The sequence below is a fragment of the Nilaparvata lugens genome, chromosome 8, assembly GCF_014356525.2.
Source record: "Nilaparvata lugens isolate BPH chromosome 8, ASM1435652v1, whole genome shotgun sequence".
Classification (NCBI taxonomy): Eukaryota; Metazoa; Arthropoda; class Insecta; order Hemiptera; family Delphacidae; genus Nilaparvata; species Nilaparvata lugens.
The window spans coordinates 26,044,977-26,066,054 of NC_052511.1; the positions used below are offsets into that span (position 1 = coordinate 26,044,977).

At 33.1% G+C, this 21,078-nt stretch overlaps 1 protein-coding gene across 6 annotated transcripts in view; it reads right to left on the reverse strand.

The window, feature by feature from the left end:
* Positions 1–21,078, reverse strand: part of LOC111055207 (unconventional myosin-Ia) — a 126,221-nt gene that overhangs the window by 16,797 nt on the left and 88,346 nt on the right. For 4 of the 6 annotated variants that reach the window (XM_039434362.1, XM_039434360.1, XM_039434358.1 and 1 more), the window contains 9 exons: positions 20,187–20,420; positions 18,920–19,110; positions 16,198–16,334; positions 13,529–13,718; positions 9,017–9,233; positions 6,440–6,589; positions 3,428–3,487; positions 2,160–2,246; positions 703–840 (listed from right to left, as the gene is read on the reverse strand). In XM_039434362.1, coding sequence (XP_039290296.1) covers positions 703–840; positions 2,160–2,246; positions 3,428–3,487; positions 6,440–6,589; positions 9,017–9,233; positions 13,529–13,718; positions 16,198–16,334; positions 18,920–19,110; positions 20,187–20,420 — 1,404 coding nt within the window. The remainder of the gene's footprint in view (positions 1–702; positions 841–2,159; positions 2,247–3,427; positions 3,488–6,439; positions 6,590–9,016; positions 9,234–13,528; positions 13,719–16,197; positions 16,335–18,919; positions 19,111–20,186; positions 20,421–21,078) is intronic. The other 2 variants (XM_039434361.1, XM_039434359.1) reach the window with 1 other exon arrangement.

Consider the following 21,078-nt stretch of genomic DNA (forward strand, 5'->3'; position numbering starts at 1 on the left):
TAGAGAAAGAAAACATCCTGAGACCTTATTTTGAGCTTACGTATTTGATAAGCTTACTATGTTGAGGATTATTTATATTTCTAGTATTAACTTGGAGTTGTGAAAGATGTTTCCATTCCATTAAAATTAGAGTTTGTTATTTAATACAGCTTGATTGTACCAAACGGGAACAATTTTGAACAAAGGACAAGGTAATGCCAAGTGGGTTTATAATCATCTGATTCAAGATAATAATTGATTCCGACTGGTAAAATCACACCATCTCTAATATGATGCCCGACTTCTGAAGAATGGCAATGTTACATTACCAGGTTCAGTCAAAATAGAACCATAGGATTAAATCAGCTGGCCTGATTGCATTGCATACACTTAATACTCAATGCAACTTATTTCTTTCGACTTTCCACTGCTTCCAACTCGGGCTAACCAGTTGACAGCACTACGCATTATCGACATTGCCATTCTCCCAAAGGCGATGACATTTTTTGAGTTGGCTGTGATTGAATGCAATAACTGACAGCTGATTACAGTTACATGTACATGCTAACTGCTATTACCCTAGACATAGTATTACAGCGTTGACAGCTCCTTGGCATGGTTCAACCATTGGAAATGGTTGTGATAGTACCTAGAATTAGTCAACAATATGTGTGATACTATGTATGTATGGAGTGAAACCATGAAAGCAAAAGCCAGACTCACTCTCCATTTATGATGCAATCGTCTAAGAAGAAGGCTGGTTTCAGCAAGGCGGCGGTGGCAGGGGGGCCAATCCCTCGAAATTGGCGAATCACAGTCTGTCGGTAACTCTTGAGCTAGTCTAAGCAAGAACTGCCTTCTCTGTCACAAACAAAAAATACACTGTCAGTATTACTAAAGAGTTTATCTTACTATTCATTAGACAGAGTGTTTATGAGCTCCCTAACACTCTAGGGCATTGTTCCTGGGTAAGAAACATATCTTAATATCATATTATTTAAATTGTCCGGAAGTCTTCAGTTACTCACACAGCGGCCATTTTGGTTTTTTCACTTATTTTTTTCTAAAATAATGGTTACACATATAGATTAGAAACTTTTCACAATAATTTATAACAACTGGACAAGGCTACAAAAATTATTATAAATTTTCAAAATTCATAAAACAAAATGGCGGCCATTTGAAATATTGTTTCTTAAATAGCTCATAAACCGTTGGTTTTACAAAAAAATTACAAGAATTACTTTTTTTAGTAATTTTAATTACCTATCGACTGATTTTTAATATATTATTTGGGTACATAAGAGAAGTGCTGAACCAATTTATTCATGCAAAATTTCCTTGTGCTAGATATAGTGTGGCCCAAAAACCTCGTATTTTCGGCTCATTTTCCAGTTTTCAGCTATTTCTGTCAAATCTCGTTATCGGACAGAAAAATTTGCTCTCGCCTTTTTTTTAGATTATAAGATTCTGGATAAAATGAGATCATTCGGAACTCTCTATCTCCAATGAGTAGTGAGTTACGATTTTAAAAAAATGAGTGAAATTTGAAGAAAAAACCAATTTTGATGAATTTCAGATTTTGATCAACAATATCTTCCGATTGTTACCATTTACATGTATAATTCGAAATCCCTCTTGGCGTAATTTTGTGTGTTACAATCTGAGATCAGGTAGAGCGCTCTATCTCATACAGATTTCCAGGTACACCGGGATTTATAGATTTCCAGGTATTTTAAATGTGGATGATGATAGTCAGAACAGATAATGTCAGAATCAATTATGATTGACAACTATCGATAATCACCATTATTGAATCTTATTAGCTGATATGGTACTTATCAATATTGTATTTTACTATTATTCTTACCACCAATCTCATTGTGCTTTTGGGACAAATAAAGGATTGATTTGATTGTGAGGAACTTGACAATACAATAAAATTATCAGCACTTCGCACTTGAAAATTTGGAAATATAAAGCAAAACTTCTTTATAGCTCAAAACTTGTAAACTGGGTGCATGAAGGCTGATTATGATGAAATATTTGCGAAATTACAAAATCAACAATACCAAAGCAAAAGAGGTTTTTGAATCGTATTATTCTACGGGGATTCAAATTTGATCGAGTCACTTGATTATTCTAAAAGCACACAGAAAGAGAATGAAGTTTCAACTTACTTTCCATCTGATGAAATGCCTTTGAATAACCCTAACAGCCCATTCTACTTGCTTTCTCCTTTTCAATACCCTATACTCTTCTCGTGCCTGTGAACAGACAAACAATTTGATTAGGACATTTCGGAAATCAAAACATTTCACTTTTTATAGATTATCGTTACATTATAAATTTATTGTGTGTGCAATCAATTGCCTTACAGCAGGGATGCTCAAACGGTCGTTCGCGATCGACCAGTCGATCTCGAGTGCTTATTGGGTAGATCTCGAGAAGAAAAGTTTTTATCATTGCAGTAAATTGGAAAATATAGCATCATTTATGAGTTATCCTTTTTCATGTAAAAACATTGAGGAATTAACTACTGAAATAGCAAGTCAGTTTAATATGAACTCATGTTCTGTTGAAAATGAATTGGTGCAGATTATATCAGATATACATCTCAAAGCTACAGCATCTGATACAAATTTCTGGTGTTTTATATCTGAAGATAAATATCCGAATTTAGGGCAAATCGCCCTTCAACTGAAGGTTTTTTTGGGTCAACTTACTTGTGCGAGTCTGCATTTCTGAAATGAAGATAATCAAGTCAAAATATCGCAATCGACTAACTGACGATCATATGTCATCATGCTTGCGGTTAGCACTCAGTGGTTACGTACCATCTTATGCTGAGGACATGCAGTGCCACGCTTCAACATCCAAAGCCACTCCTTAGTTAAGTTCAACACCACATGTAACTCTTTTGTTTTGTAACACCCAATAAACTGGCAATTTTAAATAACTATGAATTTTTTCATTGATATTGTAGAGAAGAGCTTAATTAAACCTAACCCAAACCTTGACTAAAATAATGTACCTATATGTCTCTCAGAGTCGATCGTAAGTAGTCTAAAAATATTGAGGTAGATCGCCAGTAGTTCAAGTTTGAGCACCCCTGCCTTACAGTATATCCTACTATATCACAAAAATACTGGATCTTCTCAAAACTTGGAAACCTTAACTCAAATAAACCGTACATTCAAATCAGAGTCGATACATTAGTGGCACTTGAAGAATAAAATAAATGAGATATACAATATTATAATTAATTGGATTTGATTGCAATTATTTGAGTAGAACATGGACATTCGTAATGCTAATTTTGAGAACATTTTAGTTTGTTTTTCATAGATCATCTGAACACTGAACTTCTTCAATATGTATACAACAAGATAAGCACAAAAATTTAAAACAAAACCAAGAGTTTAATAAATGAAAAGCGAATTCTTACCACTCTGTATAGACACCATAAATGTCTCCGTCCTTGAAAAGGTATCCCAAAACGTAACTCCTACAACATGCCACAAGAAAATAATAAAGCCATGCGAAAAGATAAACAATAGATTGAAACATAATAATGAAAATAAAAAATCTAAACATCCTGTAGCTTAGTGGATACAGAAAAGTAATATCAAATACATTTGGAAAATTGTTTTCTTGAAGATTGAAATTGGAAATTTTTCTCAGCAATTTCACGATGCGTATAGCAAATTAACAGACAGTATGAGATTATTCGTACAACAGAATGTATCGGAGGAGAAAACACTGTTCACAAACCAGTTATTAACTTACATTTTTCACCTCTACTCACATGTAAATATTTTATCACGGCAGGAATTCATAAATACTGCGAAGGAACGCTGTGATAAAAAGCTTTTACCCTTTTCGCTGGTACACCCCAATTTATTACGTTCAGATCTCTTCAGATTGGAGAAAGGATATAAGTCGAAAGGACACCAGTTAGCTATACCTCTATCGGATTTGCAGCGATATTTTGATCTTCCACTTACGACTTGCGTGGTGAAGGAGAACTCCATGGTGCTTAGTTTAAAAGTACCATTGGTCAGCATCGGCGGACAGTTTCAATTGCACAAGTATGTGAGGACACCTATGTATTTCGACGGCCAGATTTGTCAGCTTCAGCAGCAGGATTTCGTTTTGGCGCGGAGACAGGAGGACGGTGAGATTCAGGTCATCTCGGGAGATCATCTCTCTTCTTGTCGGGCACAGGACGATTTCTTATGCTATCTTCCGCGGCTGGTGCATGGAGGACATATGTCATCAAGATGTATGCATCACTTGTTTGCGGCAACGGAGCTGAAGGACATCCAACAATATTGCAGTTTAAGCTGTCGTCCAGCTAAGCAGGAGTTGGAGATCGTCGAATTTTCGCCTTCGGAGTATATCGTCGCGAATATACAGGCCAACACTACAGTCACTTGCGAGGGAGGTTCGTTTCATCATCTTCAACCTATTCCGGGAGCAATGTATGTGGTTTTACCCTGTCATTGCGAGATTTCGGTCGGCGGGAGAATAATGGTGAGAAAGACTTTTCCATGTGACGCAAATGTTGATAAACAACCTCAGGTTCTCCATTACTTACCTTTGCATTGGGTTAAGTTTAATTCGTTGAAAATTGATGTTTTGCAACCGCATTTCAATCCTAATTTTGTTAATTTTAGCGAAATTTTAAAAACTGATATAGATATAAAGGTTCCGGAATTTACAGTTCAAGACGTAATATCGTCAGATATATTTCACAAAGTAGATCTTCCAAATTCTTGGGGAGATGTTGTAAATTCCTCTAGTTTTGTTTTTTATATATTATTTGGCTGGTTAGGGTTTTTAACTTTATTCTGTGCATATTTAGGCATCAAGTTGTATGTGTGTAAATTATCTGCTGTAACGGTAGCACAACCCAAGATACATATAATCGATAGTTAGGAGTTATATAGTTACTTTTTGATGGATTAACTGTTTTATTGTTTTTTTTTCTTGACTATAATTATAGTTATGAGTCATAATGTACTTATAAAGTTTTTTTTTTTTTTTTTCTCGATTTTTATTGCAGCTTTTGAAGTAGTTCAATGTTGATTCACAAATAAATTATTGTCAATTGAGATTTTCTTTTCATAATAAGTTGAATATTCATGTATATTAATGTGTATAATATTGAAAGTTAGTTTCATATATAATCAATGTTATTGTGCAGCATAGTTTCGTTTTGAATTTGATTTGAATGTTTGTAATTTAGTTTGAGTAACCTACCTTTCTATGTAAAAGTTTGATTTCAATGTATAGTAGCATTATCAAGTCAATCAGGCACACGTTTGTTTCCCGAGTATATTATTTTGTTTAATCATTATTTATTTATTTATTTTTTTTTTTTTTTTTGTTCCCCTCTTGACTACAGACTCAGGGACGAGTCTTTCAGCGGGATGGGTGATGTGTCACCTGGTCATATGGGACATATATATGATTCATATATTTATCTCATATTGATCAGGATTTTAGAGTTTTATTTTACGAAAAGTTTAATGAACGGTGTTTCTGCCTTTGAACAGGTTTGTCATCGACAGAAAGATTGTTTATTTCACTTGTTATCAAAATTATTGTAGTTTCTCTTTTGTTTTTGAAAACAAACGTGCTCGGCTTGTGCGACTGATAAAAATATGTATTTGAAATGGCTTCATGTTGGCATTGACTGAGTTATATATTAATACCCAAAAATTTTACTAGTGTGGTGTGAGCTCGTTCGTTAGGACTGAGAGTAAAAGTCCGGCTGTTCTGGTGAAGGGGATAGATTTTATTCTTGTTTTATAATACAGTTTTCCTGTCACAGTTCGGGCAGTTTAAAGAGAATTGTATTATTATAATAGAAGGGATCTGAACCCACTTCATTAGATCAGTTTTTTATTTATTTTTCATTATTAATTAACGTCGCGATTAACCAGTGGATGCCAAATTGGGGGCCATTATCATAAAGGTAGGTGACTACTGAGTCATTGTTTTAAAATTTCCATTTTCACAACAAATTTAATCTTCACTAGCAGCCAAGCGAGTAGCCCTTGAAATATTCATATTTTTATTGTTATTTCATAATTTATAATTATAATTCTAATTTTTTTGTACAAATAATTTATTGTTTTGTTTTAATTATCAAAACCAGTACGATCATTTCTTGTTTTCATTTCCCCACCTTTACATACTCGGTGTAGGCACATATTGCTTACATATCTGGTGAAGCCACATGGTGCTTACAATAGACTCGACTTGAGATTGGATCAAAACATTGATAGCAAGCGTTTCACATGCATCTACAATCTACACGTTTCTTAAAGAGTGAGAAACACAGAAACTAGAATATAATGGCAGTTTTTTATGACTTTAGATCATTATTCAAATAAATAAAGGAAGACGTAGATTAGATTATACAAATAAGATGTATACATTGAAGACATACCCTCCAACTCCTCCAAGCAGCTGCTATTATTATTTGACTTCGTTTTTTCCTGAGGAAATCTTTCCTTTGCCTATAGCCACGCCACATTTTCTGTAGTTGAGTGGCTAAATCTTCCAGCCGTTCTCTTCTGAACTCCTCCAATTCATAAACCTGCAAAAAAATATTTTTTTGAAAATATAAAATTTCAAACTATTCGCAACACTGCTCACACTCCACACTGGAGTGGGAGGTATAAATTCATAATTTTTATGAAAATATAAAATTTAAAACTATTCGCAACATTGTTCACACTCCACACTGGAGTGGGAGGTATAAATTCATAATTTTTATTATCTCGAAGTATAGTAAGTTCTATTTTGTGGCTATTTTCAATCATGATATGAGTTAGGTACTCTTTGAAACTCTCTCATATTATGGATATAGATTTAATTGGGTATAACTGATTGTAGCAATTTGAGCGAATTGTAATTTCAATTCAATTGTACCAAGGTACCTAGAACACATAAATGTGAAAGCATATGCTTTCAATCAGAATCATGAATGAATAATAATAGATTTCTTGAAAAGTTGAGAAATCCGTCCAGTTGATTGATTTGCTGTAGTTGTTTTGCTTGTTATCGTTTGTTGTTGTTGTTAGTCTTCATGTTATGCCGCATTGTCAAACATTTGTATAATGATGTACATGTACTGTATTGAAGAATAATTGAATGTATTAATTAGAGGCTTTTAATGTAAATGAATAATAATATTCATTTATTTAATAATACTGACACATTGTGAACATTTGCAAGGTCTGCAAATAATCGGCATTCATCTAAATATCTCAATGAATATCTTGAATTGCATTACATGAATGATTGCATAAGTCTCGGTTTCTATGCCACTTATGCCCGGTTTCTCATTAGTTCCATAAAATGTTTATCCATTCAATAATTTATTGAAAAGATAAACATGAGAAATAAGTTTCTAGCAAGCTCCATAAACTTATTGAATCCATAAATCTCTCGATAAACTATAGTGCCAAAATCCAGCCTATAAATACATATTTATGGAATGGATAAATGTGTCAAATTTTCGGAATGGAATGGATCAAATTTTTGGTTGAAAACGTAAAATAAAGTAACAAAAATTAAATTACAAAATTGGATTAAAATTAGTGTAGGTCACCAGTATTTTAAAAATAAAACATAATCAAAGTTGCACTATATTTTTTAGCATTGCTAGCCCTTATCTGATGTCAGCCCAACGTTAGTAGACGTCTGTCTACTAACTTTGATGTCAGCCATCTAGTTTTGGAGACATCAGCCAAAAGATGTCAGTACCGTAGGAAATAACCTCACAACAAGCAGCATGATTTGGTTGGTTACCATGGTTACCATAACATCAAGGCCCGGTTGCACAGAAGCCGGTTAGATTTTAAGCGTAATTTATTTTACGAGAACTTATCAGAGAAGGCCTTTTTGATAAGACGGCTTCTCTGATTGGTTCTCGTGGGATTAATCACGATTAAAATTTAACCGGCTTTTGTGACACCGGAACCAAGTTTGTTTACGAAAGTTGCCGGTTTGGGATCATGCCATGTTGCCAATTGAACAAATAAATCGTTCCATAGCTATGGATTCTATAAAAAATATGTTCAAGAAACCAATAAAAATTTATTGAATACATCAAGTAATTGAATCAATAGCTATAGCATTGTTTATTGAACGACTAAGAAACCGGGCATTATTGAATCTAACGACCATTAAATCCATATGCCCGGTTGCACAAAAGCCGGTTAAATTTTAACTGTGATAAATTTCACGAGAACCAATCAAAGAAAGTTTTTATGATAATACGGCTTCTCTAATTGGTTCTCGTGGAAATAATCACAATTAAAATTCAACCGGCTTTTGTGCAATCGGTACATAGTGTTGTAGATATAATCTATCCAATGTAGATTATTTCTATTATTTTTGATCTATTTTATTTTAATCTAAAGGTTTAATGGTCGATTAGATGTAATAAGAAGTGTTCTAGAGACCGAGCTCAAGTCTCGGTCACTATATATTTGAATGATTAAAAGAATAAAAGATAGCATAAGAAGATCTCATGGTATAGGTCGCTCGTGTTCCAAATTTCAAGCAGATTTTCTGTTAACTCAAGCCGATTACAATGTGGATCACTGTCGATTGTTACTGTTTTGTTGGGTGAGAGTGTAAGAACGGCACATTATGAGAGACTACCAGCGTTACATAGCTCAACGAAAAACAACTACTAGGACTATCGGCTTGAGTTAAAAGTTGAGATTTATAACATAAACGACACGAAAAACAACTACTAAGACTATCTGCTAGAGTTAAAAATTGAGATTTATAACATAAACAACTACTAGTACTATCGGATTCAGTTGAAAATTGAGATTTATAACATAAACGACATGAAAAACAACTGCTTGGACTATCGGCTTGAGTTAACAATTGAGATGTAAAACATAAACGACCCGAAAACAACTACTAGGAATATGGGCGTGAGTTAACAATTGAAATTTAGAACATGAACCATGGGATATTTTCTTTTCTCTATGATGGAACTGACCGATCTGGGACTCCTGATGAAGAGTTTGGTGCGACCGAACGCGAACTCGCCGCTAGGGATGGGCAGATCGCGGATGAGATAGGACACGCCCTCGACGGGCGCGCCCTCCCACGAGGGCCAGGTCTGCAGCGACAGCATCTTGTAGCGGGCCAGGAACTGCGTGTAGCCCAGCCGGTGGCAGAAGCCGCATCTGCGCACCCGTACTGTCTCCAACAACCTGCCAACGTTGTTGCAGCAAATGCAACAAACTTGATTAACAACAAATCAAATTCAAGGTTTGAGACTGTTGATGGTTGTATGAAGTTAAAACATACAATAATAATAATAATAATATCGAGTGACCTGACTGGCTCAGGTCTGGTTACAGAGTTTTCAGATCGCAACTGATAAATTTCAGAGCCTCTGACATACTTCATACTACATTATAAAGATGGAAGATTTATTAGAAGTTGCAGTTAACCAACTTCTGTAATATTATTACTGAATAACAATATTTCAAATATCCAATGGAAGTTATATATGAAGCAATTGCGTAAGTCCTTACGGGTTGATAGAATTGGCTAACTCGGAACTCTCTGACTCCATGTTAAACTGCCGTATGAATCAAAACTGCTCTGATCGGTGTAGTATTGATTCATATGGCAGTTTAACATGGAGTCAGCGAGTTCCAAGTTAGCCAATTCTATCAATCCGTCCTTAGTTCTATCTATATAGAATAACTTTCATTGGATATTTGGAATAATTTTTATACAGTTACAACATTTTAGATTGGATTGTTCTGATGAATAAGTGATAATGTTGTTAGATCCCTTCATTCCATAATTATTATAACATGAAATAGTTATTTCCTACAGTTACCTTAAAAAGTGACCATTCCTGCACTGATTACAGAACGCAAAGAATCACTTTTCCGCTCTAGTGCGCAAAGTATTACTTTGCGTACTCTTAATACTTTGCGTATTATCTTGCAGCCTTCCCAATCAGCTGTTGACATTGTTGGCGTGTATTTTAAATGCGAATTTGTTCTATCTATATTTTTTCTGATTTTCAAATAAATAAAAATGAGAACTCATTAAATTATACATTTTGAATATTATTCATTATTTCAAATAATATTTTTTTCATTCATAAATTGATTGGTTGAAAAAATATTTAGAAATTAAGATTTACTCGAAATTATTCAAATTTTCAAATTATTTGGATTAATTTAATTTCTAATTTGAATAAATTATCGATTATTAATTTTCAATTGGATTATCAAGTTTAAAATAAATTAAAGTTGTTATTAATAACAAAATTATACAGTCAAACTTTTGATGGATTTCAGCCATAGTTTTATCCATAATCAACCACTTCTCATATTCAATGGTAACTGTAATAAAAATTTAATGTGAAATACGTGAGCAAAATTCCTCTGCTGCACTCAAGAAACCATTCCGCCCTCGCCTACGGCTCGTGCGTAAACGTTTCTTTCGGTGCAGCAAACTGTCACTTTGCGCACTAGTTGCACAAATAACTATTATTCGTTTCATATCGATATGAAAATTGTAGTAGGCCTACTTAATCCATATTGCCTGAAATAGATGAAAATTGATTGATACTTCTGTTGTATTTATATAAGATCTACGAGTAACATAATAATACATAATTGCTAATAATTCAATAATTAATTTAATTTGCTAACAACATTTAACATTTAATAATAATTTGCTAGCAGCATAATGTTTGTTTTTAATTTGGAAAAATTCTGTTGAATTGAAGAAGCAAATTCATTCCCCTATGAAAATACAAATGCAATTCATAATGATTGTATTTACCAACGCAACAAAGTTACAAACTACCTATATAAACAATAAATCAAAGTTAATGCTTATACTGTTGATGGGCTGTGTTAAAATAAACATACATTAGGTTACACATAATCTAGAGATATAATGAGTGTTACTCAAAATAATATATATTGTTTACAGTTAATTTAGTCTTAAGTAATTAGTTAATCAAGTCTTATTTAGTCTTACTATACAGGATAGGCTTTCAATGTTTTGTAAAATAGAGTGTCTGTACTTATTTTATATAATCACACACTTCTTGTCTATTCCGTTTCTGAAAGAATGGCAACGTCACATAAGTGAGTCCAGGCGCTAATAAAAATTCCCTTAGCTTATTTTTAATCAATTTATTCACATCCTATTAGATTCACTTGCAAAGTTCAAAGCCACAATCCTAATCAGAATTATGTTTTATCTTATTACTTGATGCGACAGGAAAACGATAAGAAACTGTACTGTTCGGCCAACTGAGCTGTTTGTATTCAATGTAAATATTTGCCATTCTCATAGTTACGAAAGATTTTGTACAAAATCGACATGATTTGTGAAGCTTCTGTCGAATCCAATGGGAATAACCCGCTGTTTCTCAGGTAAGAATATGGTCAACAGTTGAATTGTTCATTCATTGATTATTTTCATATAATTGGTAGAGTCTAGAGTCTACTTACATAGCACAAAGGATTCACCTGACACTAACAATATACCGTCACTATATGGTTTGCATTGTATTGTAGAACTCTAGCATAGTTAGATATCATGAGCTACTTATTCAATAATCTATAAAATTATATTGCTTTTCCTACGCCTGTACCAGTCCTAATAGAAGACACATTGTATATTGTAGTATCAGTTATAGGTCTAAAACTATTGTGCAAGAAGTTAAAAGAAATTGATAGCCAAGTAACAACTGTAATTAGTTTTTCTTCATTTCATTAAATTATTGGTAACGACCATTTCATGCATATTTAACAAAACAGATTTCAACTTCATCACTATTTCTGAAACAAGAGCAATATTAACCTAACACATAAGCCATGATAGCCTACATATTTGACTGAAGCTTGATTCTCTCTATGAGAATTGCAGTCTTACTCTCGGGGAACACATTGGGTATTGATCTAGTGTTGAGAGTAGCTATGCCGGGGCCCCACGATAGTGCCAAGCGCCTCCTACGTGTATGGATATGCTCGGAACGCACGACAGTGTCGAATATCCTCCTGCATGGTTGGCTCTCAGCTAAGCAATTGACAGTAGGTTTGGTTTGCTGAGCTCGAAACTGTGCGTGAATGCATTATGCCGTCCTAAATAAATGTATCAAGAAACAACATCTTGATATGTTTACAGTAAGTTATTTCAATTCCTTTATATGAATTTTAAGCCTCGTCATTATTAATCGAACAAGATCAAATCTTATCCAGCCATATTTATACAGAGTGAGTCATATGTATGGGAACCCTTAAATAAATTAGAGACTGTTGTAGATATAAAACTTTCAGGATAAGTTATTGGTCAAATACTCTACATTTTTCACGTACAAATGGATTTTAACCCCTCATAAGGGGGTGACTTAGGGGTTGTAAATCGAATATTTTGAACGTAAACACTCTGTTCTGAACAAAGCTCAGGCTAGAGCTACCAGAGGACTGTAATTTACTATTTAAATAATCAAATACAAACAAGGGGCAAAATTTAATCTTCAATTTGAGCCAGGTTATTTGTACAGTTAAACTCTGCATTAATGAACAATAAAAAAGAGCAAAAAACTCACCAAATTTATTCCAATCTTGACTACTTGCCCTTCGAAGCCTTTATTGGGTGTTTTGGTCAGGTTCAGGGTGGGACGAAATCTGGGAATAGACAGGTTCTTGCTTACGGGCTGCCTTTTCGTTGATTCTGCGTTCAACTTGCAGGTTATGCACTGTGTTTCGAACAAAGCTCAAACTGGATTCTTTATAAATTCAAATCCGATTCAAATTAATTCAATTCAATACTATTTACGCTGTTATATTCATAATTCACACACACGACACTCAAACAATTTACAAGAAATTTCCGATCGAAAATTACATGACAGACAAACACAAATTTTGTCTTGCAAAAATTCGGGCCGACGAAACAAGACAGACAAGACTTACAAAAACATCCACAATGCCAAAGCAGCAGGACGGTCTGCGCCGGCGCAAACACAAGCCTGCTATTGGCAGAACTACAGTCTAGCATTCTGGCGCTACAATTTGAGTTCTCTGGCCAGAACACACTCATTGTGTGAAACAACATTTTGAAGGCCTTCTCAAAACAAGAAAGATGACATCAATAAAAATTGATTAAAATTTATCAATTATTTGTTCAAAAACTCAAACTTCAATCAGCCGCCATTTTGAATAAAAGTATCATAGAACATTTTTGTCGATGCCATCTTTATTATTTTTAAAAGGCCTTTAAAATGTTGTTTCACACAATGGGTGTTTACGTTCAAAATATTCGACTTACAACCCCTAAGTCACCCCCTTATGAGGGGTTGAAATTCAGTTGTACGTAAAAAAGGTAGAGTTTTACCAATAACTTGACCTGAAAGTTACAGTATTATATCTACAACAGTCTCCAATTCATTGAAGGGTTCCCATACATATGACTCACTCTGTATATTCACTTGAATTTGCAGTTTGCATAATGTGCAACTCACCCAAGATACCTGACCTGGTGCTGTACCAGAGCCATTTCGAAGATGCGAGGCTGTTTGAGTTCGTTGGGCTTGATGCAGCGCACATAATGCGCCGTCTTGGCACTCACATTGCGCAGAAGTCCACTCAGCGCCACCTTGAACTGTGTTCCCGTTGTGGCAGGTCTCCGAACGCACGGCCTTTTCGGATTTCCTGCCAGGAAAGCAAGTTATTAACTCAAAAATCGATAAGAAATCAGAGGCAGTATGAAAATATGTTGAACTTTTTCAACAAAAAAAAAAACTGGGGTTTTGAATTTGAAGTCTCAAGAACAGTGGCGCATTCAGAAGATTTCAAGTGAACAGCCTGCATTTCACAGGCTCTCCCCCACTTGGCACATTAAATGAAATTAATGTTCTCAATAACTCCAGATTGAGGCATATTCAATTAGATTATATAATTGAATAATTATTTATTTCAATAATATCACAGGAAAATATATTTCTTTTCAGAATTTAGATTATTGAATAATGTATCTTGCCCTCATCATGCCCTCAAAAAGATCGACAGGATATGACTCACTCACAAGCGATATTTTGAAACACATTATTCCTATTATACTGCCTATTTTATGTTACCTGTGTAATGCTAGTTTGTCGCAAGGAGTATTCCCACAAGTCTTGAAAAGAGCAGTGGTGGTACCAGTTTTCAAAGGTGGAGATAAATTACTATTGAATAATTATAGACCCATAGCGCTGCTCTCTATCTTTTCTAAAATATTAGAGAAACTGATGAAAACAAGATTATTGAAATTCCTGAATAGATATGAATTTCTTAGTAAAAACCAATACGGCTTCCATGAAGGTTTTGATACTGAGCGTGCACTAGTCGACTTTATGAGAATTATATATAATAATGTAAACGATGGGTTGAATGTAAATGCTTTATTTTTAGATGTAAAAAAAGCTTTTGATACGGTTGAGCATGGTCTTTTATTAAATAAGTTAGAATCTACAGGGGTAAGGGGCGTGGCCCTACAATGGTTTAAATCTTTTTTAAATGATAGAGTTCAATGTACAAAAATTAATAATACCTGTAGTTCTTTTTCAACAGTAACTTCAGGACTTCCACAGGGATCAGTTCTTTCTTCTATTCTCTTTATAATTTTTGTAAACGACCTATGTGATGCCAATTTAAATGGAAAAATATTTTGTTATGCAGATGACACGGTATTAGTTAGTTCAGGGAAATCATGGGATGAACTGTACAATAGAGTAAACCATGACTGTAAATTTCTTCAACAATGGTATCTTAGAAATAGATTAGCAATCAATGTCGAAAAAACCAAATTTATTAATTTCTCTTTGCGCGCACCAAAAATTCACAATCAACCTATTATTTTCCATCTAAGTAACTGTACATATGACTTATTATGCCAATGTCCTCCTATAGAGCAGGTCGAAGAGATTAAATACCTTGGTATTTTTATTGATTCAGCCTTAAATTGGAAAACACATATATCTAATCTCAAGAAAAGTATCAATACCTATCTTTGTAAATTCTATCACTTGAGAGAGCTGTGTGATACAAACACACTACGCACAGTATATTATGCCTTAATAAATTCAAAATTAGAATACGGCATTGTATGTTGGGGTGGAGCTGCAAAAGTGCACTTTAGTCCACTACACAAATTGCAAAAACATTTCATCAGACTAATACTATTCAAAAATCGAAGAGAGAATTCGTTTCCTTTATACAAGAGATTACGTATTCTCCCAATTCGCCATCTTTTTGTTTTCAAAGTCTTAAGAATTTTCTTTATGCGAAGTGGAAACGATGGATTTTTCAGGCCCAGCTTTTCTGAAAGAAGAAGACTTGACCTGGTATCAAGACTACCAAGAATAAATTTTAGCTTCTTTTCTAAATCTTTTGTATACCTAGGCCCAAAACTCTTCAACGCTATACCACATGCTGGTAGAAGAACTAGAACTTGGAAAGAATTCTCAACAATAATTAAAGACTGGCTATTCCAATATCAAGATATAGAAAACTTTTTTTCAATTCTATCCTGAAAATCATACACTGTTTCAGCTACCGGTACAATGCCATGTATTTATACTCCATAAATTCCCAAACTTTTTGTACTTTGTGATTTATATTTCCACTTAGCTCATATTTTTCTTATTAAGTTATAGTATTGTTTTAATATTACAAAATTCAACACTGCGCTTCTGCTTTGTTTTTCTAAATAAATTTTTATAGCTGTACTTGCACATTATATGCACATTTGTACCGCAATGGCCGAAAATACTTTGCTTAGACTTTTTAAAATAGCAACTATATAATATTCGAAATATGTAATTATAATATATGATACTGGCAGCGCCTATAAACAATTGCTGTCAGTTTAATTCTAAGATAAAATATTGTAATTTTTTGTTTGTATAAGAAAAAGGAGAATAAATTTCATTTTCATTTTCATCTTATTGCTACATTCAATATTCAATTTACCAACTGATCATGAAATGTTAAAATTTTGTTCTCGTATCGTAATTGGACAGTTACATTTAGTTCCAACAAAACATTGGCATCAGTACATAGAAGGAATAATTCTCAACTGACCTTTAAAATTGGTTTACAGTATTCATCAATTGAATAGATAGCAATATTCATTAAAGTAGCGACTTACCTTCAGGAAAGAGAGATTTGAGCAAAGAATGTTCACATTTGTACATCGCTAAAGAGAGATCTCTATGGAGGACATCTCTGTTCTTTTCAACAAACCCTGATACATTGTACGTGACTGTACCAGCAAAATGCCTCAACCTGAACAAAAATAAAAGAAATTTAATCAATCAGGGCTTTGCAAAAAAAATCTGCTAAGGTAATTTGGAATTAATAAATTCTTGATCTTAGCAGCTTCGTAACATGGCTGTTTCAGACCTCTACAGAACGTAGACTAGTATTCTTTTCATTTCATTATAAAAAGTGCATCAACTTGGCTGAATTTCATATAAAATATATTTTTCGCCACACTTGGATGTAATGAGCTGGTTTACGTTCGTCTTATGGAGGCCGAAAGTGATTGTTTTCCGACCAGGCCGGTAAAACTTTACGGCCCTAGGGCTGTAAAATGACCTTGAATAACAGCTGATCGTGTCCGATCTCACAAAAATCATAGAGAGTTAATCTCATAACGACTGTAATAATCTATATAATTATGTATCGTGAATCGCGGTATTATGTCTATAATATATTTTATAAATTACTGTTTTATAATTTAATATTTATTATTGTGTTTTTGATATCAAACAATGAATAAAATGGCTGCATTGTCCATAGTGAGAAAGGTACGTAGGCCTATCGCAAGTATTTAAAAGTGAAGAATCGAATTTGAAATCAAAGTACAATAATTGTATCAATATTTAAAAGTGAGGTAGAGTAATAATTGTTTCTTTTTTATTATCGAATTCCACTACTTAATGCAATACAATCAACTATAATAACAAGAAAATACAGCAGAGATCTGAAGTTTAAGGTAAGTCTACTGGTGAAACTAAGCCTTGACTAAAAAATTCCTAGTAATTTTTCCGTAATTCATTATTAAAACTTTTAGATAATTTTTCTTTAATATTAAACCATATAGAGAAAACATTAGGCCCACTCAAAATTGAATCTTCGAATGTTTTCTTTATGATTTCAGAGCAATATTTTGTTGTGAAAATGCCGGCAAACCGGCTTCAAATATGCCGCTATTATAGTAGCCTACATACGTTACCTGACTTAATTCAGAGTGAAAATTTTATTGTGAAACAGATAATAATATTAATTTTAATAATATAAGTCATGAGCCAAAGTCTGTTGTACCTTTGACTATAGAAAGAACCTTCTTCTATAGAAAGAACAACCTTCTTTCTATAGTCAAAGGTTGTACGCTTTTTAGGAGTGAAGTAAACTTTTTAGAAGTCTAGTTTACAGTATTACGTGTATACTAAGTGTTATCAGTCAGGCCTCTACATTCAATATGCAATGGCCGAGAGCGTAAAGGCGTAATACATCAGAACTCAAAGCTAAGTGAATAACAAACATGATCTAGGTTCGAATCTCGGTCAATGACATTTTTTTTCGATGAATTTCGACTTTTATTAGCTATTTTTTATATTAGTTACCATAATTTAAATTTCAATCAATTTTTTAGATATATTTTGAGACAAAACTGTGAAATATGCAATTATATTAATTTTTTCATCACATTATTTCAAATAGTAATGAAAATTCTATTCATCCATCTATCCATGAGATATTGCACGGGGCGCAAAGCGCGAGCTATAAAAATTCAAACAATTATTCGAAATATTAATAGTATAAAAATATGGTCACTATTGTAAATTATTAATTAGTAATATTGAAATTAATTGACAGTAAAAGTTGTCATAACCAAGATTCAAACTATCAAAATAGGCTGTTTGAATTTTATTAATTTTTCAATTTCTTATAAATATTGGGAAGTTTTTTTTGGTGTGGCGAAAAATAGCGTTCGCAACACGGGCAAAAATGTTTTTTCCGGCTCTCGAACGCTTCAAGTTCTCGACTTCGTCTCGAACTTGAAAACCGCGATCTCGAGCCGGAAAACGTACATTTTCGACCCTAGGTGCGAAATATACTATGAGTTACATTTTTGTCCAAGCTCTCAGAAACGGGAATCTCAAGATATGAATTCATAAAATCTTGAAGATAGACTCTTCATGGTATTTGTTGATTGAATAAAAAAATTGCTGAAAATATCTATTTTTGTGAAAGTTATTCCATTAACAAAAAAATTACCAAAAATAACTTTTAGTTGAGCTATTTTTGGTGTAAAATAACTTTTAGTTGAGTTATTTTTGGTCATTTTTTGTTTATGGAATAACTTTTACAAAAATTGATACTCTCAGAAAATTTTGGTTCTAGTCAATCAATAATACCATGGAGAATTATCCTCAACATTTAATGAATTCATCTCCTACCGAATTTGAAATGATCTGTCCCAAAAATGTAAACTTTAGGCGCTAATATCTCAAAAAGTAATTATCGGATTTTTTTCTTGACAACTTTTTTATTTTGATAGCTTGATAAATAGCAAATCAAAAAAAAACTTTGAAAAATATCACCATTAAGAAGTTTTTTAGCCTTTTGCACAGCCTTGAAGTATAGTGACATTAAAATAGTATAATAGTGTATTGACAAAAAGATTTCTTTTAACGCGCACCTAAAGCAAATTCTACCTGATTACCTAAAACATAAATAATAAAATTAAATATACACACATACCTTACCTATAGGGATAGAGATAAACAATGATGAACAAATTAAAACTGTTTGACGCCATAAAAAATAGATAAATAAATAACAAATAGATTGAGAAAGCTTACCTGAAGCAATTGGAAGGAAGACTATTGTCAGTGGAGCCAGGTGTTGTAATGTAGTGCCGACTCCGTCTGTCAGGCGTAGAGCAGCAATGTCCACTGCCTATCGCCGATATTCGCGCCAAAAAATGTTCGTCAGAAGATTCACTTGTTTTCAAACTTTCTTCGTCAAGTATTGACAGTATTCCATGGTTATTCTACAAAACAAGAATGAGTTTTAGTGGGGTTCAGGCAAATATCTCAAGAACATTTTATTTGTTTAGGCTATTTATCTAGTCATTTATTGTACAAAACTATAAATAATCATAGTATAATAATTATGACCATGGATAAAAAACTAGACTGAGGCTGAACCATTTCTCTCCCATATTTTGATAAAAAGTTGATCTAGTGCAATGTTGTCTAATAATAGGTTATAAAATCACACGTCTCTGCTTCGCTACTAAATTTTCGGTCCAGGAATAGTTATTTGAAAATATTGAAGGTTGATGTAAGAAATAGAATAAAAGAATATATAAAAATCCAATAAATTGAAAACTTGAGAAACATTTAACTTATTTGAAAGATGTAAAGACAAAAATCACAAACCTACTTATAAGAGTACATTCATTATTTCTATTAATTTATCTATTCTAGTCATTGTGACAAATTATTAAACACAAAACACAAAAAATGAACAGAAAGATCAATAAGTTCCTAAGATATTCAAATTTCACAAGAATTTAGTATTAGCATTTTTGTATCAACAGTTATCATGTTAATGGGATGTCTTGTCAGTTAACAAAATTTTTTATCATGAAAATTCAGGTATTCCCATCAAATGGAACATGAGAAAAATAGGAGAAATAATAAGGAAGTTGATGAAACAAATAAGTCAATGATCAATAATCAAACGTCAAACGTTTTGTATCATCCGTAATTAATAATAATAAGCTGTTCTCAGTAAACCAGTTAACATGAATAGACAAATAGACTTAGGTCGCTTTAAATTGTATTAAAATTGTTGAGTATGAGGTTTGAGAATAAGAAAATCTGATAGTATACTAAGCTTGTGAATGAAGGGGGAATAAATTAATTTCTGCTTATATTATTCATGGAGCTACCTTTATCTTCATGGGAGGCTATCTTTCTTTATATCGTACCTTCAGTATAAGATTGTTAGGAATAATCATTTTTCAAAAAAGAAGGAGATTCAGAGTATCTTTATTCTTCTAGCTGAAAATTTCAATAACATAATATTGAAATGAAAAGTTATTCGAATTTGTCCACTAACCTTCTCAATTAGATCACAGACAGGAGAGTTATTGAAGAATTCCACGGGACACCAGTCAATGCTTTCACGAACGTATTCTTCTTGTTCTTCTTTGAGCGTAATTTCAGTTATCACTTGATGTAGTTTCTCGTTACAAAAGTTGATTATAAATTGCTCGAAACCATTCCTCTCAAGCATCTCAAAGCCGTATATGTCCAAAATGCCAAGTACTTTCCGTTTGCCATACCTTTTCACCTACAGAGTACATAGCAGAACGTTAAATGATGTAACATTCATTTTTTGGTTTTTATACTGACTAATGGGTTATAGTCTGAAGGTAGAACCACGCCTAAATGATTATATTGATGTAATCCAACTTTGGAAGTCGGAAAGCCTAACACAAAAAACGTGAAATGAATATCACATCTTATTTGCATTTTTATCAGACAGCTGGCATTCTGTGGCAACTTTTCTGTTGTGATATTATCATCTAGATGGTTATTTTGATGAATGGATAAAAATGTTTCTTGCTGAAATTTCAACTGCTTCTTCTTGTACCGGTATTCTGCTCCTTATAAAACTTCTTTCAAATCAATACAATTTATTTCAATAAGATAATCTTCAGAAGAAAAATATTCTTAAGAATTTCACAAGAAAAATTCTATAGAAGAATAAGATTAGAAGAAATGCCAGGCGAAAAAATGATTGAGGAGGGAACTGTCCTTATTGAAGACAAATATTTAATAGTAAAATAGGAAAGAGGTTATAATTTAATGTAATAATAAGGAATGATGTTATTACTGATGAGATGAATGATAATAAGATATTACATAGAAATAGATCATCAGCTCAATGTATCCAAGGTATTAGAAAGTCATCAATAACATACACGTGAAGACAATTAGAGCTGTCA